Source organism: Typopeltis vanoorti, chromosome 5, assembly GCF_054136105.1.
Source record: "Typopeltis vanoorti isolate ZY-2024b chromosome 5, IOZ_Tvanoo_1.0, whole genome shotgun sequence".
Classification (NCBI taxonomy): Eukaryota; Metazoa; Arthropoda; class Arachnida; order Uropygi; family Thelyphonidae; genus Typopeltis; species Typopeltis vanoorti.
This window is the reverse complement of record NC_143553.1, coordinates 119,275,966-119,303,434: the sequence shown is the minus strand read 5'-3', so window position 1 is coordinate 119,303,434 and position 27,469 is coordinate 119,275,966. Positions and strand designations below refer to the sequence as shown.

Genomic DNA, 27,469 nt, shown 5'->3' with positions numbered 1-27,469 from the left:
AAATCACAATAACTCAGACTACATTATAAATTTTTATGCAATTTGGTGAAAAGCAGTGTGATATGAAACACCCACAAAAATTGTAAATAAATAATAAATTTAATAACAAATAGGTACATGAAAACAATGATCAAAAAAATGAGATTGTCAAAGTGCCTCAGTAAGGAATGCAGTCACCCCCTCACAGCAACAACACTCAGAATAATGTTTTATACTGTTTATATTGAGGGTTCAGACGTTCAGTTGGTAATAACAATTTACCTAGCATCTAGGTAGATGCTGCTGCTCTTAGTTCATGAAGGTTTTGATGAGGGAGGAGGGTTAAGAGCAGCAACATGTCTGCCTAGATGCTAGGTAGGGGCGTTGCTGACGTGAGCATCCCAGACATGCTCAATAGGATTAAAGTCAGGAGACCTGGCTCGTCAGTCCACACAAGTCTCTTCTTGGAGATTATGAATCCATAAGCTTGGCTCAATGAGGATGAGCATTATCCTCTTGTATGTCTCCTCTATTGCACTTGTATATAGACAAACAAGGGTCTAGGACTAAGTTGCAGCATTCATGATTCCACTAGGAAGCACATACAGGTTAGTGTGTCCCAAATAAGATGTCTCCTCAAACCATCACACTACATCCACTGTAAGTGTCCCTTTTGTGAATATTAGAGTTATGATAAACAGAGGTGTCCAGGACCTCACCTCTAAAAGTTGCTTTGTGGTTCCCCTAGGAAACATATACAGGTCAGTGCATCTATCCAATGAGATGCTTCTCAAAACTACCACACTACTGCCACCATAAGTGTCCCTTTCATGGATATTAGAAGGATGATAATGGTTCCTGTTCTCTCTCCAGATCAGAGCATGCCTGATATCTTTGTAGAGCAAATCTAGACTCTTCTGTAAATAATATATGCCCATTGCAAATATTCTCTCTCTTGTGGCATGGGAATAGAAGCATGCAAACTACAGACCACCTTCGTGAAGTATTTTGCACAGTGGAAGCAGATACCAATGTTCCTGTAGCTGACACAAGGTCAGATCCTAGCTAATTCAAGGTAGCATCCCTGTTTCTGTGAGCAGATAACCAGAGATATTGGTCACCCACTGCTATTGTTGTTGCACATGGCCATCCCTCACTGCATCTCTGGGATGCTGTTTGTGACTGCTGGAATTGGTTTCCCAGTCTGTGAACCACAGAATGACTCGAAACCATCTACCTACCTCTGCCTGGCCTCTAGTCTTACATTGGCTTGCCATTTGAATTCATTAATTAAATGTCTTGCAGCCATATTCAAGAATTCTGCTATCAAGAAATATTTTGTTTTCACTCCAGACACAAAATGGAAAACCACTCTAAAATGCCTGCTTTTATGAACGTGGCTCATTTGCATATACTGCTGATAGTGCTGCTTTTTGCATAAGATAATCAGACTCAGCATCACTTTTTACATATGTACCCAACTTTCATGTGCTTATTGAATCACCCTCTGTTATTTGTTATTGCAATTTTTCTCTATTCCTTAATATTTGGAAACCAGCATATATCCCTTTCTCACAGAAGTCCTCATATGGCTGGCCACCACCTAAGTAATCACTTCATGGTCACTTTCAGCAAATAGAGGAAAATTTCACTCATTTACAATAAGAAGAGATAATCAAATCCAGGACCCCTGATTCTCATGTAATAACCTCTTATGTACTGCCTAAAGCAGAAGTCTCTCAAAAACTCAAGGAATTCATTCTCTTTATTCCTAGATGCTCTCTTCATTCCGATCTGTATTACCATAATTAAAATTTCTGTGAGGCAGAACAATTTGGCTGTGTCCTCCTCACTGTCCTCCACATTACCAGGCCAGGCCTATAGCACCACTGAACTAAATATTTTATTATATACACCTTTACCTCATATCATACTGCTGCATCCACTATTTACTCTTTGCACTCCCCATACTCTTCCTCCCCCCCTCCCTTTCTAGCATGTCCTCTTAAGGAACATTCCACAGAATGTTCCTTAAGAATGTTCCTTAACATGTCTGCAAGGAGATGTGCTTTGCATTATGGGAGATACTAAGACAAGGAGTGATGAGAGCTTGGTCCACCTTTACCACAAGTTGCCTCAGTCCTGAAGATACTTCAGGCGCAAACGTTTTTGCTTACACTTGGAGAAAGGATTAAACTAAATTTATTATAGTCTAACCAAGTGGGAGAAAAAAAATAAAACTTCCAATAGAGGTCCAAGTACTGAGTTCTAGGTACCTGCCTTCTGAGGATTTACTGTGACTGATGCTGAGATTTACTGTGACTACATAGAGCTAGAGAGCAGCCCAAGAGAGAAATAGATGAAGATCCATAATAGCCAACCTCCTTGGTAGAGATCACACTCAACAGGAAAGGTCTGTAATTACTGAATGCAATTTAAATTATATGAAATTCAAACATCAGACAAACTCATGTGTTCCCCTTCTCCATTAATTACTTTTACTGTGTAAACATATGCCATATTCTAATAAAATTAGATAAGTAATAATATTTCAACAAGATAAAAAATTTGGGCATTATAATGATGGAAATGTCAAAAAAACACTTACGACATTTCAGTCTTGAAAGCAGATACTGATCAATGATATTCACAATTTTAGTATATCCTCTTTGTTGAGCAAATGATTTAGCAGTTTCTCCAACAAACGATTTAAACATTGGATCTGCTCCCTAAAGAAAAATGGAAGAAACAAAATACACAAAACCACAGCAGGTCATTAATCATCGTTATCAGCATTCCACTGGGAGACCCAAATTCAGTTTTAAGAACCATACCTTTTTAAACTGTAAAAAAAACTATTTAAAAATATATGGTATTAAATCTATTATTAAAATAGTTCTACAAGAAATAGAGTAATTAATAATCATTCATAAAGAAAATATAAAAGAAACAAGAGAACTGTTTGAGAGGCAGTATTTGAGGAGGATAGATCAAGCTCGGTGAAGATACAAGTTTGATGACATACCCAGTTGGCTCTAATAATACAAAATTATGGACAGCGACAGATAAATTGCAATGATAAATTAAATTAAAAAAAAAAAAAAAAACAGTTCAGCATCAAGTAGGTTTTATTCTTCGTACTGAAGAGGAAGATAGTTATACTACTGAAGCTCGTTAAACAAATCTTTGGTGGCATCTTCGTATTGAAGGTTTGCGATTAAGGATTTCCACATCGCTCTATTTTCTGCAATTCTTTTGATGTTGCCACATAATTTAGATTTTCCATTCCAGAACATTGTCTATCCATGTCCTCCTTCCCCTTGTTCCCTCTATCTTTCCTTCTCAAATTACTTTACTCAATTTGCCAACTGACCCTCTCATTATATGTCCGGCCATTCTCATCTTCCTAATCATGATGTCTGACTAGTTAGTTCTTCGTGTTCATCATTCATAGCACCTCTACATTTGTTAGCTGATAGCACCTCTACATTTGTTAGCTGCTTTTGTCTTTTGGATTCTGGTTTGTATTTCTTCTTTCCTTTTCCCAGTCTCTGTGAATATACATCTGAGGAAATTGCATGTTTCCATTTTATTTTATCTCTCCATGAAATTTTGAGGGCTCTTCTATAGAACCACAACTTGAATGCTTGTATTCTTCTCATTATCCATTTATCTAATAATCCAGTTTTCATATTTGTAATTTAAGACTGACCACATGTATTTTGATTATTCTTAGTTTTGTTATCAATATTGTTTCTGAGGATTTATCCGTTATTCCAGAAGGCTGCTTTTGTCTTTTGGATTCTGGTTTGTATTTCTTCTTTCCTTTTTCCAATCTCTGTGAATATACATCCAAGGAAATTGTATGTTTCCACTTGTTGTATGTTATGATCTAACACTTCTAGATGGCTTCTTATTGTACTCCCTTTATTTATTATCATATGTTTGGTGTTTAGGTTTAATTCTATTCCATACTCCTTTCCATTTTGGATTATTTTGGTTAGCATTTCTTTCAATCCTGCATTTGAATCAGCTATGAACACAGTATCATCAGCATATCTTATATTATTTATGTATTTTCCATTGATCTTGATTCCCATTTCCTTTATGTTCTTCATTAGGTGTTCACTATAGATGTTAAATAGTATTGGGGGTTACAGATCCCTGTCTTACTCCTCCTTTAATGTCCACGGTCTTCTCATCTCCTTGCAAGCAAGCTTTCTGTCTCCAGTATAGTTGTGAGATTATTTTCAGGTATTTTTGTCAGTATCATGCTCTAAGAATTTCAAATATTTTATCGTGTTTGACTTTGTCAAATGCCTTCTGGAAGTCTATAACATCGATCTACCTAATTCAATTGTTCTTTCAATTATACATGATAGGTTCCAGATGGCATTTATTGCATATCCTCCTTCCACAAAACCATTTTCTGTGTTTCACTAATTTGGTTCTTTGTTTTTGCATGTATTCGATTTTTTATTACCTTCAGTATAATCTTAGATGTGTGCAAGATCAGACTTAAAGTTCTATACTCTTCGTAGGTTTAATTCTATCCCATACTCATTTCCATTTTGGATTATCTTGGTTAGCATTTCTTCCAATCCTGTATTTGAATCAGCTATGATTTTTATTTAGCTGATTCAAATACAGCTCTGACTGTTGCTTTTTGGGAACTGGAATGCAGATTGATTTCTTGAAATCCTCCAGTGCCTTCCCTGTGTTGTATATATTCTTTATAATGTCTCTCAAACATTCCTTCCATCTTTTCCCAATTTTATAATTTATACTAATATATTATCATTTCCTGGTAGTTTCCCATTTGACAAACTATCTATTGCATTTTCTATCTCTTCATCAAGTAGTTCTGGTCCTTCATTCCTTTCTTCAATTTTAGGAATTCCTGATCTGCTTCTGTCATCGTATAGTTCTACAATGTATTCTCTCCACCTATTATTAATATCTTCAGGCTTGACAATTTTTTCATCTTTTCCTTTGACGGATCGTTTAACACGATTTTTCTTATTGTTGAGTCCTTTAATTTTGTTATATTTCTCTGTAATCTTCTTTTCTTTTTTAATTCTATTTCTTTACATTTTTGATTTGATTCATTCTTGTTTTTTTTACATTCGTCGTTAATTTGCTGATCCACTTTCTTATATTCTTCTTTGTCCTTTTTTATTTTCCTTCTTTCCTCCATTAAGTCCAGTATTTCCTCTGTTATCCATGTTTTTTTTCTGGCTCTTTCTTTTTTACTGAAAACTTTTTTTTTGCTGTACTAACTATTAGTTCTTTAAGGCTTTCCCAGTTAGAGATTTTCTTTGTTTTTCAGTTCTTTACTTATTTCATCTTTAAATGTTTTTTTTATTTGCTTTTAAATTTTCTAGATTCCACTTCAATGTGTTCATTGTTTTCTTTATTTTCTTGAGTTTTATTTTAATTGTAATTAACAGTAATCTGTAGTCTGAGCCACACTCTGCTCCTGACATTACTTTCACCTTCTTGACACCATTACAATGAATGATTGAATGAAGTCTATTTGGTTTTTTTCTGATTCCATCTGGAGCAGTGTACAGGTGTGTCTTATGCTTTCTTTTTGTTCATTGAATGTGTTCCCAATTATTAGATCATTTTGGTCGCAAAAGAGTCCAACAGTCATTCTCCTCTGTCATTGATTTGTTCTAATCCATATGCTCCTATAGTGGTGGTCGGTGGTAGGCAGCGTTGATGTAGTTGTGGTCATTTGGTGGATTGAGTGGCGGAGAGAGAGAGAGAGTTGCAGAGTAGGTGCCCTCCCTTGATGAGTCCTTGGCCTCCCTGGAGGTGTCAAATAATAATAATATGTCTGATTAATACGTCTAATAAGCTCTGATTAGGTTACTACACTAGTAACAAATTTCAAATAAAAGAAATAGGCTGAATAGTCCAAGGGTTAGCAATTAATGCATCAAATAACATATGATGTTAAGCTATGATGAAAATTTATAATCTATTAGTAAAACATCAGAAACAAGAAACTGACATCTTTCCAAATGAATTAACAAACATAATGAAACAGTTTCACCCAAAAATGACTGGGTTAAAAGAGAATGACAGGCCTAATGACTAAGGTTGACTTCTTGTAATAATGAAATATAATCTGCCAAACTATGAAAAAAGCAAGCAAGCAGAGGGAAGAGTTGACAATCAAGATTCATTTCAGCAGAGAAGTATAAAAGTTATCTGAATCCATAAAGAATGGTCAAAATGTGAAATTGGAAAGTAGCACTAATCTTGTGGTAAGAAAAATCTGGTCTGTTGAATGGATCAAATTGAAAGAATTGAACCTGCATGAACATTAAGAATATTACGAAGTTAATGTGGAACAAAATTAATATATAGATAAATATACAAATAGATAAGTTTCATGACTTATTTCAGAGAATTTATCACATTTAGCTAGTGCTAAATGATGCACTTATTTCCAATTCCATAAGCACCTGAAAGATATGAAAGAATAAAATTAACAAATAAGATGAATTAGTGCACAACATAAGGTAATGTTATTTACTGCGGTTTGCAAGGAGTTGCTTTCTGTCAGAGTAATAAAATATAAATATTTTATAACTTACATTTTGTAGTAAGTCTTTTACAATCATTTCATGTCCTGCATCTGCTGCTGCCATCAGAGGAGTGAGTCCTTCTGTACGTTCCCTAATAATGGAAATATAAAGAAATAAACTGTCGAAATTATAACAGAGTTCTCAAATTATCTTTACTTGAAAGATAATTTGTTTAGCTATTAGTAGCACTTCATTCGCAAATGAAGTGCTACTAATAGCTAAACAATACTTCTGTCATCACTGTAATTAAGAGTATGAGATGCCTATTTAAAAGTATCAATACTGAGTCATCCATAAATATTGACTGCAGAATTAATGTTTACATCATATTCTTGTTTTGAATACAGAATTTCTCTAAAAGGTTACAGGTATGAGAATAGTGTACATAGAGATGTAGCATCAGGAATTTAATTATAAGAATATGAAATGGGATCTTGAACATCCAAATTGATAAGTTATTTTTCTTTGTTATTATTATTATTTTTTATTTATTTATTTATTTTTTACACATTTGGATGTCTAATAACTACCAAAATAACCAAGTCTTATATTACACAAATGTTTGGCCTCAAGTAGTACAGGATCTTGAATACAGACAAAAGCTATGATCATTAACATTTAACAGAATAAATTAAAAATTTTTCAAGTCATAAAATACATCACACACTATATTTGCACTTTCTCTGAAAATGCTCAATCTAGCTTGAGGCCATTACTTTTGATGGAAATAGTAGCAAAGGTTTTGCATGGGAATTTGTCGTGTTTTTTACCACAAAAGATGAAGCCAGGAAAAAAATCTTCACAAACAGGAAATAAAATCCCCTTGAAAAATCACAAACAATTAACAATGAAACAAAACGGATGTATAAGGCATCATTATACTCAAGGATGTAGATCTATTATGGCATATTCCGGCCTCAGAAACCATCAGCAAAGTTTTTACAAATAGTCATAATGTTGAAGATGCATGAAACAGTATCTCTCAATCAGGTGTTTCCACCTGATTGAGAGATACTGTTTCATGCATCTTCAACATTATGACTATTTGTAAAAACTTTGCTAACCTCCTTCATGTGGTAAAACCTGTTTTCACAAAAAGAGCTCTTATACCAAGTATAGTATAAGCATAGCATCACAAGTTGGAGAAAATGTCAACCATATACCCTATTTCTCTTATTGGTTTAAATTTGAAGGAAGGCATGTACAGAGGTGACATGGGGAAATTACCTTACTTACATAAGCCATGAAAGAATATTTGGATGGTGTAGAAATTAAAATTCATAAATTACTAAGGTAGCTTGAATGGAGTGACTGGAATTACAAAATTAATTAACACACTGTGTATTTCAAAAGAGAAAGATTCTATATTTTTAAGACACTCATTCCTGTCTATGATTACTGCTTATAATACATTATTATGCTGGATAGACTAAGGATTACATAATACAGCAGTTCTATAGATTGAGCAGATACATGTGTTCCTTGCTTTACGTGATTTGGTTCTATGAAGTAATCGCGTAACACGAAATTGTGTAAAGTCAGTTGAATTTATCATGCTGACATAGGAATAGGGGTTTCTTTGGAAGGATAAAAAAATGAACACTTTAAACCTGTGAGCAAAAGAAATTTTAATGAATGAATTATTTAAACTTATAAACAAAACACACAAATTTTAATGAATGAATTTAATTAATACAATGTCATAAACACCTAAACACTACATATTTCTGACAGTCTTCAATCGGATAATGAATGGACTGGATCCCGTAAGTCCAGATCATCACTCTCTTGACGTCCCTGGGATGATAGGCTGATGATCTTCAACTTTAATGAAACAGTCGAGACTCAGCTGATGGGCAGCATTCTTCCTCTCTCTCTCTCTATAAAGTTCTTTGTAGCAAGTCAAAGAATTCTGAATTTCTCTCGCAACTCTGATGCTTCTAGTCCCGTTAGGATCATTTTATTCAATTATTCTGATGGCACTGTCAATGTGCTTAAAAAATTCAGTCATTTGTTTTTTTGAAAGCTGTTTGATGGGCTCAGCAACAAGGGCTCCTGACTTTCATCATTCATGTTGTTTTCTATTTCCAGAAGATCTTCATTAGTGAGCCCTGATGAGTGGGACTCGAGCAGTTCATCCACATTTGTCTCATCTACATCCTCAAATCTAACAGATTTTGCCATTTTAACTATGTCATGTCTTGATATAGTTCAAAATTATTAGAATCAGAAACTCCAGGCCAAATTTTCTTCCAAACTCCCTTCATGCAGGAGTGCTTAACTTCTGCCCATGCCTCTCCAATGTTGTCAATTGCCATTTTTATATCATATTTCTTCCAAAATTTTTTCACTGAATTTTATCTTCACCGTCGATACATGTAGCTTGAACTAGCTGTGAAAATGTTCTGCAGAGATAAACTCTCTTGAAAGTTGCAATAACACCCTGATCTATGGGTTGAATGGGGGATGTGTTTGGTGACAGAAAAATAACTTTGATATTCTCATCAATTTCAGTGATGCTTGGATGATGTCCTGGTACATTGTCCAGAAGCAGAAGAATTTTGAAGGGTATCATGTCACAATAAGCCTTCAATTCACAATGCAATTTATTGCAAAAGTAGGACTCAAACACAGCTCCGGTAATCCATGCTTTTTTATTTGACCACAATACAACAAGCAAATCCTCCTTTGAGTAGTCCTTGAGTACACGTTTTTCGGACTGATAAACCATCAGTGGTTTAGTTTACTGATCTCTAGATGCATTTCCTCCTAGCAAAGTGAGACAGTCCTTGGAAGCTTTAAAACATGGGGCCCCCTCTTTTCTTGCACCGACAGAAATAATATTCTACTAGGCATACACTTCCAGAACAACCCCATTTCGCCGAGATTGAACACTTTCTGAGGCAAATCACCAGGTTCCTGAATTACACTTAGAAATTCTGCTGGAAAGTTCTCAGCAACAAAAACATCAGCTCCCGCAGGCTCGCCAGTCAACTTGAGATTATGGACTCCATGTCGCACTTTGAAACACTTAAACCACCCAGTGCTTGCAGCAAAAGATTACACTTTAGGATCAGGATCTACAGCATTCAAATCATCAAACAAACTTTTCGCTTTAGCCTGGATAATCAAGGTGATAACGGAACACCACCGCAATCCATTGGGACAACATTCTTTCCAATTTCTCCATAATTGGTGCCCTTATCTGTTTTATCTTAGTTGTCGACATTCTCGTTGCACTTTTACAACTTTCTTTTATTTTCTCTGTTTGATTTCTTATTGTTCTTAAAATTGATTCTGAAATTCATGTAGCTCTGACTATGTCGACTGTGCACTCATTACGTTCATACTTCTTTATAACTTCTAAATTTTCCTCCAGTGTTATAGCATTTCTCTGTTTTTTAGTCTTGGAAGTATTTTGATCACAATTAACTTTTTTTTCCATAATGTTTGTGTTGCAGAAAACTCCAACAATGGAGCTTACTAGTTCTACACCTTCTGTGAGACTAACATGCAGCACGATGCTGCCTTGTCAAAGCGGTGCACACACAAAGTCACGTGACTGCACAACAGGATGACTGCGAAATTGCTACCGGTTGCGATTTTTTTTTTTTTATTAGCTTTTTAAAATTGCATTATAGTGAAAACACATAAAGTGAAATGTATAACGAGGGATACCTGTATATGTGGTAAGAAAGGTGATTGGGCAGGTGGAGTGGGGAAATCATAACACAAGGCTTGGATAAGATAACTATAGACCAAAAAATGAACTACTCTGTTTACAAATGCCAGAAGTATCAGAAATAAGGGGAATGAAATGGTTTCAGTGGTTGAATTTATTCACCTCAAAATCATTGAAATAAGTGAAACATGGTTGAATAAATATGATATCGTAAGAGGAATATAAATGGAAAGATACACTATTTTTTGCAAGGATAAAAAGGGAAAGAAGGGAGGTGGAGTGCAGCTAATGATAGAAGGGAAATTAAGGCCACATAAGGTAGACATGAAAGGGGAAAATAGTGGCAATGGTTATGAGGCAGTGTGGTGTAACGTGGAGGTTGAGAGGGAGACATTTAGTTGAATGTTGTTATAGGCCTGGGAATGTGGAGGGTGGTGATGAAGAAATATATAAACAACTTGGATTAGTGAATAAAGGAAGGGTAATTATTATGGGTGATTTTAATTATGGCAGTATATATTGGAATGCTATCTCTTCATTCCAATCTATACTGCCATAATTAAAATCACTCCAAAATAAGGGAATGAGGAAAACGCATTTCTTGAGTTCTTCAGAGATAACTATCTCAGGCAGCACATAAAGGAGGGCACGCGACAGTCAAGAGTTCTAGATCTGATCATTTCATCAGAGGATGTAACTGTGAGAGGGGGTTTCACACTTTCCTCCAGTTGGTGAAAGTGATTATGAAGTAATCACCTGTGTTGTGGTTAGTCATATGCAGAATCTTGTGAAGAAAGGATATATGTGGAATTATAAGGCTGGTAATTATGTCAAGCTCAGGAGATAGCTTGGAGCTATAACATGGAATGAAGAGTGGAGCAGTAAAGAAATAAATGCTGCATGGGAACTGACAAAGAAATACATAACAGCATCAATGTGTGAATACATTCTGAAGACCAAAAGGCTGAATAATGGCAGTGTAAAATGGATGAATGCAGAGCTTAAACATGAAATCTGGAAAAAGAAAGTACTTTGGAGGAAGTACAAGATGAATAATGGTAATAATCAGTCACATGAAGAGTATAAAGAACATGCCAGGAGAGTGACTCAGTAAGGAAAAGAAAAGATATCAGCAGGAATTGCCAAATCAGGCAAAGAAAAACCCTAGATTTCTTCTTTGTGGAAATTTGCGGTTTTATTTGAGGAAATAAATAACCTTGATGTTAATAAGGCAATAGGATTTGATGACATATCACCACGCATCTTAAGGGAATTGGCATGCCTGTTTAATAAGAGTCTTACAACAGCACAGGTTCCAAGGGAGTGGAAGGAGGGTAAAATTGTTCCACTGCATAAAGGTAGTAATAAGGCTGTAGCTTCAACTTATAGGCCGATCTGTATATCTGGAGTTGTAGAGAGATTGGTGAGAAGTAGGATACAGAAATAGATTGATAACAGCAGTATTCTCTGTGGTTATCAGCATGGATTTGCTAAGGGGTGATAAATGTAAGTGGAGGTTTCTGTGGGTTAGAAGTTCATAAGGCATATTCTGGTAATTGGACCACATTTTTTTTCTTAAGCTAAAAGCACAATAAAGAAATAAAACCCGACAAGTTTCATAAGTCGTTTGATTTATATTCAGGGATAAAAGGTAACTGAAAGTTAAAACAACAAAAAAGAGAAAGTAATAGTTCATACTATACAGTTGTAGCCGTCTGACTGTTCATAAAATTAAAAATTCAGAATGCAGATTCAAAGCAGTGTTAAGTTTAAACAATGCTGGATGATGCCACGTTCTGTTATTCATGATCATAATGTCCGAGGTCTGACTGAGGTATATTTTTTTATCAAAGCTGACCAAACTTGGTGTAGAATTAAGCCTTGCTTTTTATTGCATTGTGCTGGAATTCTAAGCATGTTTAGCTTTTTTAAATTTCCTTATGTAACAGTTTTTTTCTATATAAGAAATGTTTGTTTTCTGCCAGAGTACATTGTGGCCAGCGGAAGTGGTATGGAAAGTTAGAACTGATTTGTGTTCTCTTCTGTTTTGTACATCATTTTGGTGTTCTTTCATGCATATTTCCCCAGATCTTCCCAAGGCTTAATTCTACACCAAGTTTGGTCAGCTTTGATAAAAAACATACCTCAGTCAGACCTCGGACATTATGCTCGTGAACAACAGAACGTGGCATCATCCAGCATTGTTTAAACTTAGCACTGCTTTGAATCTGCATTCTGATTTTTTAATTTTATGAACAGTCAGATGGCTACAACTGTATAGTATGAACTATTAATTTCTCATTTTTTGTTGTTTTAACTTTCAGTTACCTTTTACCCCTGAAGATGTAAGTCAAACGACTTACGAAACTTGTCGGGTTTTATTTCTTTTTTGTGCTTTTAGCTTAATAAAAAAATTTGGTCCAATTACCAGAATATGCCCAATTGCTGGAAACCACAGAAACCTCCACTTACAATTAAATGCTCACAGTGAGTGCTTTTGGTATAAAGTTACACAACTAGAGAAATTACGTATTACACATCTGTTCATCAACCGTCTTATATTCTTAATCTGATGCAGAGATAACAAAATCATACCTAAGTTCATCCAAATCAAGCGTGCATTCCATACAAATAAAGCTAACAAAATTTACCAAAGAATGGAACTAGCGATTCTGAGAGAAAGAATTTCAGCCACTAGATCAGAATTAGCACAAATTAGCCGAGATACATATTCTCTACATGATGAGTTAGCCACTTCTCTTCCGTCCAACCTGTGGAACAACATAGACATTACATATAACAAAGCTGCAGCAATTTCTGATCGGAAGAAGCATACTTTAATCAAAAAATGTAACTTACTTCTTCATGAAAAACAAAAAAAGAAAACACCTAGATTATTCCAAAGTAGTCATTAACCTTTCTTCAAGAGTCCTATCAAGAACCGAAAAAAATCTACTCATGAAAAGTTTCAACTTCGCCTTAACGCCATGTTTCCTACCAAAAATTTACATAATCGCTCAAATAGAAAAAGGAATAAGATATTTACCTAGTGATACATCAGATCTCATCCGCATACAGAGTACAGCTTTACTATTGCAAAGTAAATTACCTCAAAGGAATCTTCCTTACAGGGAATACACATCCCTCAAAGAGCTAAAATCCGATAAAAACATTATAATCAAAGCAGATAAAGGGAATGCAACAGTAGTTTTGAACCCTGAAGATTATAACAATAAAATGAAACTCTTCTTGAAGATTCTAATACCTATAGACCTTTAGACAGAGATCCCACATGGCATGCTCACAATAAAACCAATGATCTAATTAAAAAGATGCCTAATTGGACTGAAGAACTTAGAACTCTACAATCAAAACACCCATTAGTTCCAAGAATTTATGGTGTACCAAAAATACATAAGATAGTTATTAAGACCGATAGTGAATGGAAGAGATTCTCTGACCACTAATTTAGCAAAACATCTCACTAACATGATTTTACCTCACACAGGAAAAACATCTTCTTTCGTCAAGAACAGCACATTTTATTGAGAAGGTAAAAGATGTTTACATTGGACCTTCAGACATCTTAGCAAGTTTGGACGTTATCAGCCTATTTACAAATGTTCCAAGAAACAAAACTGTGAATCTCCTTGAAGACCTCTTTCCTCAGGACATGATAGATCTTTAAAAACATTGTATAAATAATACTTTTTTCATGTATCAAGACAAATTTTGTTAACAAAAAGAAGGATTGGCTATGGGCTCTTCCCTCTCTCCAGCTTTAACTAACCTATTTATGAAAAATTTTGAAAATTATCATAAAAAAACAAAAATTTCACTACGCTATGTAGACGATATTTTCATCATTTGGCCAGGAACAACAGATGAACTCATTGCTTTCAAAAATTACCTGAATAATTCACATAAGAATATAAAATTTACTTTAGAACAAGAAGAACTTAGTAAACTTCCTTTTCTTAGAATCAATGAAAAAGATAATAAACTTTATTTCTCAATATATAGAAACCCACCAACACAGGAAGATTTCTTAATGCGGCCTCACACCACCACCCTTCGCAAAAAATAGGTCTAATAAAAACCCCGAGGGACAGAGCTTATATTTCCAGCACAGAAAAACTGAGAAATGCAGAATTGGAATATTTAACACAGATCCTCAAAAAAAAAAAAAAAATGGTTATGAACCCAAGACTTCAAAAAAATCCTCCCCACACCTCCTACAAGCATCCCACAGAAACCAGATTTTAAAAATGCCATCACGCTTCCATATATCAAGAATGTTACAGACAAGATGGCTAAATTACTAGACAAACATAACATCAAAGTAGCCTTTCTGCTGCTGGAAAAAATTTCAAGATTTCTATATCCCCCAAAACCTCCACATCATCCTTTAAAAATACCAGGTGTTTATAAAATTTATTGTTCTTGCATTTGCTACGTAGAACAGACAGGAAGATCTGGGGAAATGCGCATGAACGAACACCAAAAGGATGTACAAAACAGAAGAGAACACAAATCAGGTCTAACTTTCTATACCACTTCCACCGGCCATAATGTACTCTAGCAGAAAACAAATATGTCTTATACAGAAAAAAAACTGTTACATAAGGAAATTTAAAGAAGCTGCAAACATGCTTAGAATTCCAACACAATGCAATAAAAACCAAGGCTTAATTCTACACCAAGTTTGGTCAGCTTTGATAAAAAAATATACCTCAGTCAGACCTCAGACATTATGCTCGTGAACAACAGAACGTGGCATCATCAAGCATTGTTTAAACTTAGCACTGCTTTGAATCTGTATTCTGATTTTTTAATTTTATGAACAGTCAGACGGCTACAACTGTATAGTATGAACTATTAATTTCTCTTTTTTGTTGTTTTAACTTTCAGTTACCTTTTACCCCTGAAGATGCAAGTCAAATGACTTACGAAACTTGTCGGATTATATTTCTTTATTGTGCTTTTAGCTTAATAAAAAAAATTGTGGTCCAATTAGTACCAGAATATGCCTTATGAAGGTGATAAATACCTTGGACTGGGGATATGCTTATACTTAGATTTTGCAAAGGCTTTTGATAGATTGCCACACAACAAGCTCTTAAATAAAGTGAAAGAGATGGGATCAGATAACAGACTTCTGAGTTGGATCAGTGATGGCTGTTGGATAGGTATCAGAAAGTTGTACATGGGGGTACGGATGCCAAAAGAGAAAGGTCACTAGTGGTGCCACAGGAGTCAGTTTTGGGGCCACTGTTGTTCAATTCATATGTTAACGATATTGGGATGGGTTTAGCTAGTGATTATGCTAGAAAGGGGGGGGGGGCATAAAAATCTTTGAGGCATTGAAGTGGGGTTTGATCCAAAAAACATTGGGAAACACTGGCTTAAACTGAAGGTGATGTCAAATGGTCTCATATGAGATTGCAATTCTTCATGCGTTGGAGAAAATTAGTTCTTCCCTTTCCCAATTTATTAAGCTGAAAGGCTTGATATAACCAAGTAATTTGGCTGAGAATGCTTGGTCCTAGCAACTTCATAGCATAATCTTGTATTATGCTGAATGGAAAGCCATTTTGTAATAATACATGATTCTTAGAAAATAATCAGTTCTGATACTTAATCAGTACTATTAAGATTCTGAAACAGAGAAATAGAAACAATACAAGAACACAAAAACAAAAGTAGGAGAAATTTGAAGATAGAACTATTATAGCAATATAGTATCAGATCACTATACCAAAGGAGACTTACAAATCATACAAAGAAAATAAATGAAGATACAGATATAGAAAATGAATGGCAAAACAAGCAGCATATGAAGCCATAAGAACAAAACTGCAAAGGAAAAAAAAAGGACTTGGAACCTGGAACCAGGAAATAGAATTTATAATAAGTAAAAAGAAATTTCTATCATTTAACCTTAAATGGTTCAATGACACAACCATAAGAAATGAAACAGAATATAAAAGAATCAGAGCAATAACAAGAAGAGAAACCAGGAAAATCAGACGAAAAGACTGGGAAAAATTTGCATCAAAATTAGAGCATGATGTAAACAGGCCACAAAAAAGATCTATAAAATCATAAAAAAATGACTCAAGAAACAAAGGATAATCGAAAATTAGATGACCCCTCCCTAAAAGAATGGAAAAATCACTACACCCAGCTTGTAAACAATAATAATCAAATTTAAATGAAACAAGGAATAAGTCAAGAAACAAATGAAATAATACATCTTTGAAAATTATGGAGACAACTACCATGTTTGAATAAAAACTTTAGTTTAATATAACTAATTCTACATTCGACGTTTCGACCTTTATGTCAAGTTCATCTTCTGGAGCATACAACTATACACAGACAACAAGTTACACTACAATCAAACTGGTTTGTTCAAGTTACTGACCAACCGCTACAACAATTGTTGGCCTGACCTATGGTGGAAAAAAAAAAAAAAAAAATTATACAAATGCAAGAGTCCTATTATTAGTATTATCTGTTGGTTGTAGAAATACATTGGGTGCAACAACAAGTCTATGTATCTATCTATATACATATATTAACATCACGATTATAAATGTACGTTCCAGCCAGTTGGTATGGAATGGTTTCTAATACTAGCTGAAGATTGGCTAGAGTCCTGACTTATGCTGGATCTTATATATTAGGTAGGCTGAATGTGTTCCATCCAGATTCTTGGAATTTTCATGCCATCTTTGTTGATATTTGGGTGGTTTATCAGGATTTTGCAAGTTCCTTAAATTTTCTTTCATACCAGGTTTTGTATGGTGTAAAGAGAGGGTGCTTTTCCAGTTGATTTGGTGTAAGGTGTTGAACACATGATCTGAGAGGCCTGCTTCACCATAATAGTTATATCTAAGGTGTTCTTTCTTACGATTAGGGATTGTCCGTCCTGTTTCACCAATGTACAGTAAGTTACAAGTGCAGCAGATGCAATAGACTCCAGGATGTGTCAATGGGAGGAGAGGATCCTTAGAGGAGCTGAATATGGTTTTAAGTTTAGTGGGTGGCTTAAAGGTGGCATTGAGGTTATAATGTTGTAGGATTCTGTTGATTTTTTCTGATAACCCTTTAATTTATGGGATGGCTATGGTTTTACTGTAATCTAGATTCGTTTTTGTTGTTGTTTTATGGAGTATTTTATTAATAGTATTTTTGTTATAGCCATCATTTATGAATGTGTCGCTGATGGTTTTTTAGTTCTTGTTTCAGGGCTTGGGTGTTTGGAGCAAATTGTTGTAGCTCTGTTCTTAAGGGTGTTAATGATGCCACATTTTTGTGATGGGTGGTGGTATGAATTAGCATGTATGTATTGGCCCGTGGGTGTGTCGGTTTTTGGTAGACCGTGAAGGATAGACTACCTGAAGGAAGACGTGTGACTAGGGTGTCCAGGAACGGGAGCGAGTGATTTTCGATTTTGATGGTAAATTGTATGCATTCGTGTTGTTTGTTCAGGTGGCTAAGGAATGTGTTTAGTGTTTGTCGCCCGTACGGCCAGATCGCGAACACGTCGTCAACGTATCTAAGCCAGATTGTCGGTCTTAGCATGGTGGAATCAAGAGCCCTTTGCTCAAAGGTTTCCATGTAGAAGTTAGCGATTTTTGTAGGTAAAATTTGTTTTGCCACACAAAGTAACCGAACTGTAGTATGTGGGCAAAGAGGGCCGTAATGTCGGGTAGAAATTTGTTCTATAGTAGGAGAATTGTGTCATTGATGCTGACATTTGTGAAAAGGGCAGAAACATCAAAACTGACTAATAAGTAGTCTTTGCTGAGTGTTATGTTTTTAATTTTGTTTATAAAGTGTTGTATGTTCTTTAAGTAGGAGGAGGGGTGATGACCTACCAACTCCTTGAGTGTTGACGCTAATTTCTTGGCTAAGTGGTAATTGGGGCTATCTGTTCCTTTCACAATTGGTCGAAGGGGCACATTTTGCTCGTGTATTTTCGGGACCCCATATATTCTGGGGGTGGGCGAGTGTAGTAGGGTTTGAGTTTTTTTTAACCGTGTCCAGTGGCCAAGAAGTGACGGATTTGAGTAGTTTCTCTGTTTTATCCTTTATCCTGTTTGTTGGGTTATAATTTACCAGCTTATGTGTTGTTATCAGCTACTAGTTGATTCATCTGAAGTATATATGTTGACCTGTCAAGAACGACAGTGGCATTGCCTTTATCCGATTGTGTTACTATTATGTCAATTAATGACTTAATTGCTGCAAGTTCTGTTTTTGTGAGATTGTTCTGTATGGTTTTCTTAATGTTCAGGACATTCCTAGTTTCTAATTGTATTTTATCGGCTATATTGTTAGGTAGGGACCTGATGCCTCTTTCTATGTGGTAGATAAAATCTAATTTGTTTACCTTTTTAAGTGCTATTGCATAGTTAAGTCCTTTATTCAGTAGCGTAAGTTTGCCGCTGTTCAGGGTGTGGCTTAATAGGTTGATCACACGGTTCTTGCTTGTCGGTGGTTGGTCGCTCCTCGTCTCCCTTGTTTGTTGTTCATTGTTGGTGTTTATTGGGGAGGAGGTCTCCTGATTAGATGGATTCCTGTGATTGGCCACCATATTTCGCCGTTGTTTCAAACTGTGGAATGTAGTCTAGAGTTTTTCTTTATTCTTTTCCAGGATATATTTGGCCGAATTGTCAGCAATTCTTTCAAGTACTTGTAGAATATCTGGATTAATATAGTTCGATAGTTCAGATTGCAATTTTGAAACCAGATTCTGAGTTATTGCTAGGTTTTGGCAGGCTGTTTGAATCTGTTCTCTGAGCATTGCTTTTTCTGTGCGGTCATAAATACGGAGTGCTTTAGCGGACGTAAATTTCTTTTTTGAAAAATCAAAACTCGCTTCCGTTCCTAGACACACTAGTCACACATCTTCCTTCAGGCAGTCTATCCTTCACGGTCAACCAAAAACCAACACGCACACGGGCCAATACATACATGCTAATTCATACCACCACCCATCACAAAAATATAGAGTCATTAACACCCTTAAAAACAGAGCTACAACAATTTGCTCTAACCAGCAAGCCCTGAAACAAGAACTAAAAATCATCAGCGACACATTCATAAATAATGGCTATAACAAAAATACTATTAATAAAATACTCCATAAAACAACAACAAAAACGAATCTAGATTACAGTAAAACCATAGCCATCCCATAAATTAAAGGGTTATCAGAAAAAATCAACAGAATCCTACAACATTATAACCTCAATGCCACCTTTAAGCCACCCACTAAACTTAAAACCATATTCAGCTCCTCTAAGGATCCTCTCCTCCCATTGGCACATCCTGGAGTATATTGCATCTGCTGCACTTGTAACTTACTGTACATTGGTGAAACAGGATGGACAATCCCTAATCGTAAGAAAGAACACCTTAGATATAACCATTATGGTGAAGCAGGCCTCTCAGATCATGTGTTCAACACCTTAGACCAAATCAACTGGAAAAGCACCCTCTCTTTACACCATACAAAACCTGGTATGAAAGAAAATTTAAGGAACTTGCAAAATCCTGATAAACCACCCAAATATCAACAAAGATGGCATGAAAATTCCAAGAATCTGGATGGAACACATTCAGCCTACCTAATATATAAGATCCAGCATAAGTCAAGACTCTAGCCAATCTTCAGCTAGTATTAGAAACCATTCCATATCAACTGGCTGGAATGTACATTTATAATCACGATGTTAATATATATATATATATATATAGATAGATACATAGACTTGTTGTTGCGCATAATGTATTTCTACAACCAACATAATAGGACTCTAGAGTTAATGTATAATGTTTTTTTTTTCTTTTTCACCAGAGATCAGGCCAACAATTCTTGTAGCGGTTGGTCAGTAACTTTAACAAACCAGTTTGATTGTAGTGTAGCTTGTTGTCTGTGTATAGTTGTATGCTCCAGAAGATGAACTTGACATAAAGGTCGAAACGTTGAATGTAGATTTTAGTTATATTAAACTAAAGTTTTTATTCAAACACGGCAGTTGTCTCCATAATTTTCAAAAATGTATTCGGATGACCATGTAAGCTTAAAAGAAAAGAAGAACTAATACAGTTTAAGGATCTAAAGAAAATATTGGAAAAACTAAAAATAGAAATGCTACAGGACAAGATGGAATAAATTCAGAGCTATACAAATACAGCTCTACACCATTTCAATTACGATCAATTCCTAAACAGAATATTGATATTTGATATACAGAATATAATGAATATTGATATAGTGATATTTTGAGTAAAAATTGATGAATTTGCATACTGTTGTTTACTTTTAGTATTTTAATGTGTCAGTGATTTATGTGTGTTTTCTGAGTATGTTAATAAGTAAATTGATAGATACGATTATCTGTGCACATGGCTCCCATAAAGAGAAATACAAAGATGGCATCTAGGTCGCCATATTTGTCTAAAAATCTTAACTTAAAGGATTTGATTCAGTGTACCGTTTGTGAAATGTATGCATTGAGGAGAGCGGTTGGAGTCTGGTTAAACAATGATAGTGGAGTGAACATGCGCAAAAAATGTAAAGAATGTGAGGATTTAAAGAGTGTTTCAGGTCATGTGAGTAATATCGTTGTCAAAAGTGAAAATTAAGATAACAGCGATATTCGAGGTATGAATGATGATATTTGCGAGGTAGTACCTGATAACTGTGAGAGCGGCGTTGAAAGAGAGAATGAAGTTAAGCATACAGAACAATTGAATGAATCATTAGAGAATAAAAATGATGACACTGATGCAATGAGTGAAATAGCACTATTAATCAGAGCGATACATAGAGTAAATCAGCAGCTGGAGCATTGGCAAAAATCTTTAACAAGTGTACCGACTAATAATCGGCGAAAGTATGATAGTAAAATAAGGGTATGAAAGTGAGTGTAAACAAAATGAAAGATCGTGTGTTGTATGGGGATTCCTTAATAAGAGGTGTGTTAGTTGAGAGTTTAACAAAATCGTAGCAACCCGGTGCAAATGTAAAGAATGTAAGCGAGTCAATTAAAATGCAAAAACAGCGGATGAAGGAATTGATAGTGGTTGTGGGTACAAATGATTTGAAAGGAAACAAAAAGGCTATGAGTGAGGATGTGAAGGAATTGCTTGAGGTAGCAAAACAAAAGAGTGAGAGAGTTAGGATGGTGAGGCTGTTTCCACAGTATAACAGTGACGTGTATAGAAGAGAGTCCAAATTGCCAATGACTTTATGTGTGAATTATGTTTGATCAGTGGTGTGGAATTTTAGGGAGACAGTTGAGTGTGTGAATGTGTGTAATATGCACAAGCGAGTAGAAAAGACCACGAATCAGAATGGGATAGTCAGTATAAGGCATCAAAATAGGGATGGGACAAATCGGCTTCTGCAATTCATGTATACAAATACCAGAAGTATTAGTATACATGACAAGAGGGAAGAATTTTTGGCCAAGGTTGGTACTTCCATGCCACAGGTTATTGGCATTAGTGAAACATGGCTGACAGAAGATGACACAGCTAGTGAGATTGACTGTGAGGGGGTATGGTGAGTTCAGGAGGGATAGGGAGAATAAAATGGGGGGAGGTGTTATTGATGACAGCGGATGAGCTACAGCCAAGGAGAATAAAAGTGGAACTGCAGGATAGAGAAAAGAGCACATTTGAGGCTATTTGGTGTGAGAATGAAACTAGCCGAACAAAATATACAGTTGGGTGCTGCTATAGACCAGGTGATGGAATAGATGGTGGAGATAGCATGCATAAGAAAATAGAAGAAATGAGTGGAAGGAGGGTAATTATTATGGGAGATTTCAACTATGGTAACATTGATTCAAAGGAGGAGAGAACACATGGGAGGAAGGAATTGGATTTTATGCGGTTATTAAGGGATAACTATCTGCGACAGCATGTAATGGAAAATACTAGGGGGTCAGAGAGTGCTTGACCTGGTAATTGCATCTGAGAACTGGGCTGTAACGAATATGACCATGTTGCCACCAATGGGTGGGAGTGATCATGGGGTCTTGACTTGGGAGGTGGGTAAAGGTGTGGAATTTATAATTAAGACAGGATACATGTTGAATTATCGGGCTGGTAAGTATGACAAACTTAGGACATTGACTGGTACAGTGCCATTGCATGTACAACTGCAAGGGCTAGAAGTTGACAGCACATGGGAGGCAGTTAAAAAGTGTTTGCATGAAGCAATGGCTGACTGTATACCTAGATTCCGAATAATAAATCAAGTAGGGGTTAAATGGATGAATAAATCCATCAAGCTTGAGCTGCAAAAAAAGAAACAACTATGGAGGGAATTTAAGGAGAAAGGTGACCGGCAGGCACATGAGCAGTATAAAGCCCAGGCCAGAAGGGTAACGAGTGTGGTAAGAAAAGCAAAAAAGGATTACGAAAGAACATTGGCCATGCAGGCTAAAGAGAATCCTAAACAGTTTTTTCAATATGTTGCAAGTAAAAGAAAAAATGTATATGGCAGAATGATTTTAAAGAATGCCAGACAGGGAGATAACCGAATCAGTTGATATAGTTGAATTACTGAGCGAGCACTTTGCAAGAGTATATCATCCAGGTGGTGACATTGCAAAAATGAATGAACCAATAGATTATATGGGAATTGTGGTGAATGAGGTGGAGGTGAGTAGTCTATTGCAAAACCTCAATGTCAATACATCTGTTTGATTGGATGGTATACCAGCTCATGTCGTACGTGAAGTGGCTAAAGAATTGTCAGTGCCCTTGACCATTTTGTTTAATTTGAGTCTCGTGTCTGAGTTAGTCCCGAGGGGGTTGAAAGAGGGGAAAATAGTTCCATTGCATAAAGGAGGTTCCAAGACTACTGTTGTAAATTACCGACCGATTAGCATATCAGGAATCATTGTCAAGGACTTGGAGAAACTAGTAAGAGAAGAATACGGGATTGGATAGATGAAAATGGGATACTGTGGGGGGGAAACATGGTTTTGTGAAGGTAGATCATGCCTCAGTAACTTGCTCACGTTTTATAACACAGTGACAGCTGAACTGGATAATGGGTTTACAGTGATTCTACTGGACCTTGCCAAGACCTTTGACAGGATACATATGGAACTGTAATCAGTAAACTGGAGCAGATGGGGGATGGATATAGGATTGGTGAGATGGATAGAGGATGGTTGATGGAAAGATACCAGAGTGGTTTATTCAGGAGTGAAGTCCAAAAGACGGCTTGTGACTAGTGGTGTGCCGCAGGGTTCTGTTCTTGAAACGCTACTTTTCAATTTGTTCATTAACGATATAGGAAAGGATCTTAGAGGAAGTGTTCACTTGTTTGCTGATGATGCAAAGTTGGGTAGAGCAACTGTGAGTGCACAGGATGTCAAAATTTTGCAGGATGATTTGGATAGTGTGGAGCACTGGGCTAGGGAAAATGGATGTCAATTTAATGTGGCAAAGTGTAAGGTTATGCATTTTGGAGTGAAAAGATTAGCAGCAGTATATCACATTGGTGGAACTGTACTCCAGGAGATTGATGAGGCCAGGAATTTGGGAGTGTTGGTGGATAGAGATTTGAAGTTTAGGGGGCACATTGCAAAATTGGCTAAATTAGCTCACAAATCACTTGGTTACTGAAAAACACTTTAACAAGTAGAGACAAACAAGTTATTGTTCCTCTGTATTGAGCCTTGATGGGGAGGAGGTGGAGAGGATCCAGAGACGAGTGACCAAGATAGTGGTAGGCCTGTAGAATGAACCTTATGAGAACAGATTGAAGATTTCTGGGTTGCAAAAATTGGTTGAGATGCAGAAAAGGAGTGATATGATTGAGACATTCAAATTACTGAAGGGTTTCTATAGGATTAATCCAGAAGATATTTTTGAGAATAGGACTGGTGGTGGGAGGACTAGGGGCCATACATGGAAGCTGGGCAAGAATGTGGTTAACGAGGGTGTTAGAGCTAGGTTTTTTACTTGGAGAGTGGTAAATGAGTGGAATAAGCTGCCAGAGTCTGTTGTGGGTGCTATGACCGTGAATGAGTTCAAGGCGAGGTATGATAGATACTGTGTGAATGTCAAATAGTTGTTCTTGACATGATGTTAGGGCCTCCCTCGATGAGTCTGTCGACTCCTTGGAGTTGCCCGAAATAATAATAATATGGGAAGGAAACATTCCACAAGAATGGAAGATAGCAATAGTCAAACATATTCAAAAAGAAGGGAAACAAAGGATTGCAGAAACTACAGAGGAATATCTCTATTAAATTCTCGCTATAAAATATATCTAGATATAATTAAAAGTAAATTAACACCATGGGTCGAAAGTTATTGGAGCTGAACAATGAAGCTATAGGAAAGAAGATCTTGCACAGATTCCACATTTACATATAAAACAAATTATAAAAAAGAATAGAATTTAACCTGCCAACATATATGACCTTCCTGGATTATGAAAAAGCATACAAGCAAATTAGCAGAACAAAATTAATTAATATACTGAGTGAACTGAACGCTCCACCTCCAACCACCAAAGCAATAGCAAATATAATGGAAGAAAGCTATATTAAAATTAAAATCAATGAAATAACCAAAAAAAAATTAAAACCAATAGAGGTCTCATTCAAGGAAGTGGATTATCACCAATACTTATATATATATACACACACACACACACACACACACACACACGGGTATACCTCGATTAACAAAGAGGATGCATTACATGAAATTACTTTGTTAAATGAAACTTTGTTCTCAGAGGTAAAAATACTATGGCCATAATAGGGATATATTCATATGTAAAGAAAATGAAAGACTTTTTTTTGAAAAAAGAAAAGCTTTATTAAATAAAAAGTTAATATTACACACCAAACAAAGATAAAATCGAAACATTTTAAAATACAAATCTAAAGTTAATTGTTTATGCTTTTTGTTTCTCTTTCATTTAACAATTGCCTATACGGATTTATTGCATTTAACACTGATCGCTTTACAATGACACTTCCTAAATCAGGATCATTTTCACTGAAAAAATTTAAAACATTTTCAATGTCATTCAAGCACCTTTTCAAATCTTTGGTTGCTAACACTTTTTTGGTAGGAACTTCTTTCATTTCGTCTTCATTTTCTTTGGCTTCATTGCTAACAAGTTTTTCTAAATCTTCCACTGATAAACCATCTTCTGCATTTAATAAATTTCTTACATCCTTTTCGTCGATATTTTCAAAACCTATTGATTGAGTCATCTGAATAACTACATTTCTAATCTCTTGAATGGTATCTTCTTCTTCTAGTACAACTCCTGGTCATAATTTGCACCAAACTCCATTTAAGCATTTCTGAGTGACTTCTTTCCAAGAGCTATTAATGTTTTCAATTGCATCTGTAACATTGTAGTTTTTCCAAACAGTCTTAATTGACATTTGCTCTATCTTCTAGTTCAATTAAATTGCTTAATGTACCATGCAGATAATAAGCTTTATATGCTGCTATTACATCATGATCCATCGGTTGAATCAGGGAAGTTGTGTTTGCTGGAAGACAACTTTGACAGGAATGCATGTGTCTAACATATTAAGATCAGTAGGATGTCCCAGAGCGTTGTCCAACAACAAAAGAGCTTTTCCTTCAAAATTATTTCATTGGCAATACCATTTTACTTCTGGACAAAAATGGTTAACAAACCAATCAGTAAATAGCTCCTTGGTAACCCACGCTTCTCTATTAGCTTTCCATATTATAGGTAAATTCATTTTCATGTTACCTTTTAATGTCCTCGGATTCTGATAACAATTTTAATTTAAAATCGCCAGAGGCATTTGATCCAAAGAGTAACGTTAAACAGTCTTTGGCTGCTTTGAATCCAGCTGCTGATTTTCCTTCAATAGAAATGAAGCTTTTGGATGGTAGCTGTTTCCAGAACAAACCTGCTTTTGTCAACAATGAACACCAAATTTGGTGAAAATTTTTCACGTTCAATTATTATTATTATTTGACAACCTCCAAGGAGTCAAAGACTCATCGAAGAAGGGCACTTGCTCTACAACTGTCTCAACAACTCAATCCACCAACTGACCGCAACTACACCAACCACCACTAGTATTTCCAAAGACAATCACAAGCATTCCCACGGTGGGATTCGAACTCGCAGCCTTTTGGCTGGAGAGCGGATATGCTAACCACTTGGCCAGCCAGGCTGGCATTATTTCCTTTAGTTTTTCTGGAAACTTATTCGTGGCTTTAACATCTGTACTTGCAGCTTATGATAATTTTACACTATGAATTCTGGTCCATTTTTTAAATTTCTCAAACCAACCACGAGAAGCCGCAAAATTTTCAGTAAATTCCTTCAGTTTGTTTAGAATTCAGGTGATTAAACAAAAATAATGCTTTTTCTTGAATCAACATTTGAGTTAAAGGCATATGACGTTGTGACAATGTCATCTATCCACAAACTTAACATTTTCTCCATTTTTTCTAAAATTGGACTCCTAAGCAAGTGAATTCTGCTGCTGTAAGATCTGTATGATTCTGAGCAGACTGTTTTATTTTTTATGATTCACTAAGCATGATTGTTAAAGTTGACTGCACTAATCCTGAAGAATGTGCCACATTGAATTTTCTTTCAACCCCTTCCAACACGTTGTATGATATTTAAGTTTGTTTTTTAACTTGATTGTGACATTTTAACTAAACGGATAGGAAAAAAAATATCAATTGATATTTACAAAATCGACATGAATGCTATCAGAGAACATGTGTCATTTATTGCAATGCACACACTGAAACACATCCTACGAAGTGTAAGCAACGACTAAATTAACGTGCACGACGCACAAAACTCAAAACAGACACACCCACAGCTTGGGAACACGTAATAAGTCACTGTTATTCGCCAACTGGATGATTGCCAGGCATTGACCTTAAAATTTTAATATTTTTACCTAAAATGGGCTTGAAATTGCGGACTTCGTTACCAAACGTAACATTATCCGAGGTATACCTGTATGTATATATGGAAAAAATTTCAAGAGAGTGGAGGAGAAACAAAATCACGGGAATTAAAATAGGAAATAAAGAATTAACCAGCCTTTTAGTATGCTGAAGGAGGGCAGGTGCCCTCCTTCAGCAGTTATGATCAAGTTATTTTTTCTCAAAATGAAGACTAATACAAAAAAAG

General features: G+C 35.7%; 1 protein-coding gene across 2 annotated transcripts in view; it reads right to left on the bottom strand.

The window, feature by feature from the left end:
• Positions 1-27,469, bottom strand: part of LOC150106757 (ankyrin repeat and SAM domain-containing protein 3-like) — a 204,436-nt gene that overhangs the window by 80,942 nt on the left and 96,025 nt on the right. For both annotated transcript variants that reach the window (XM_090393314.1, XM_090393315.1), the window contains exons 5-6: positions 6,588-6,669; positions 2,588-2,708 (exon numbers count right to left, since the gene is read on the bottom strand). In XM_090393314.1, the coding sequence (XP_090249440.1) occupies positions 2,588-2,708; positions 6,588-6,669 (203 nt within the window). The remainder of the gene's footprint in view (positions 1-2,587; positions 2,709-6,587; positions 6,670-27,469) is intronic.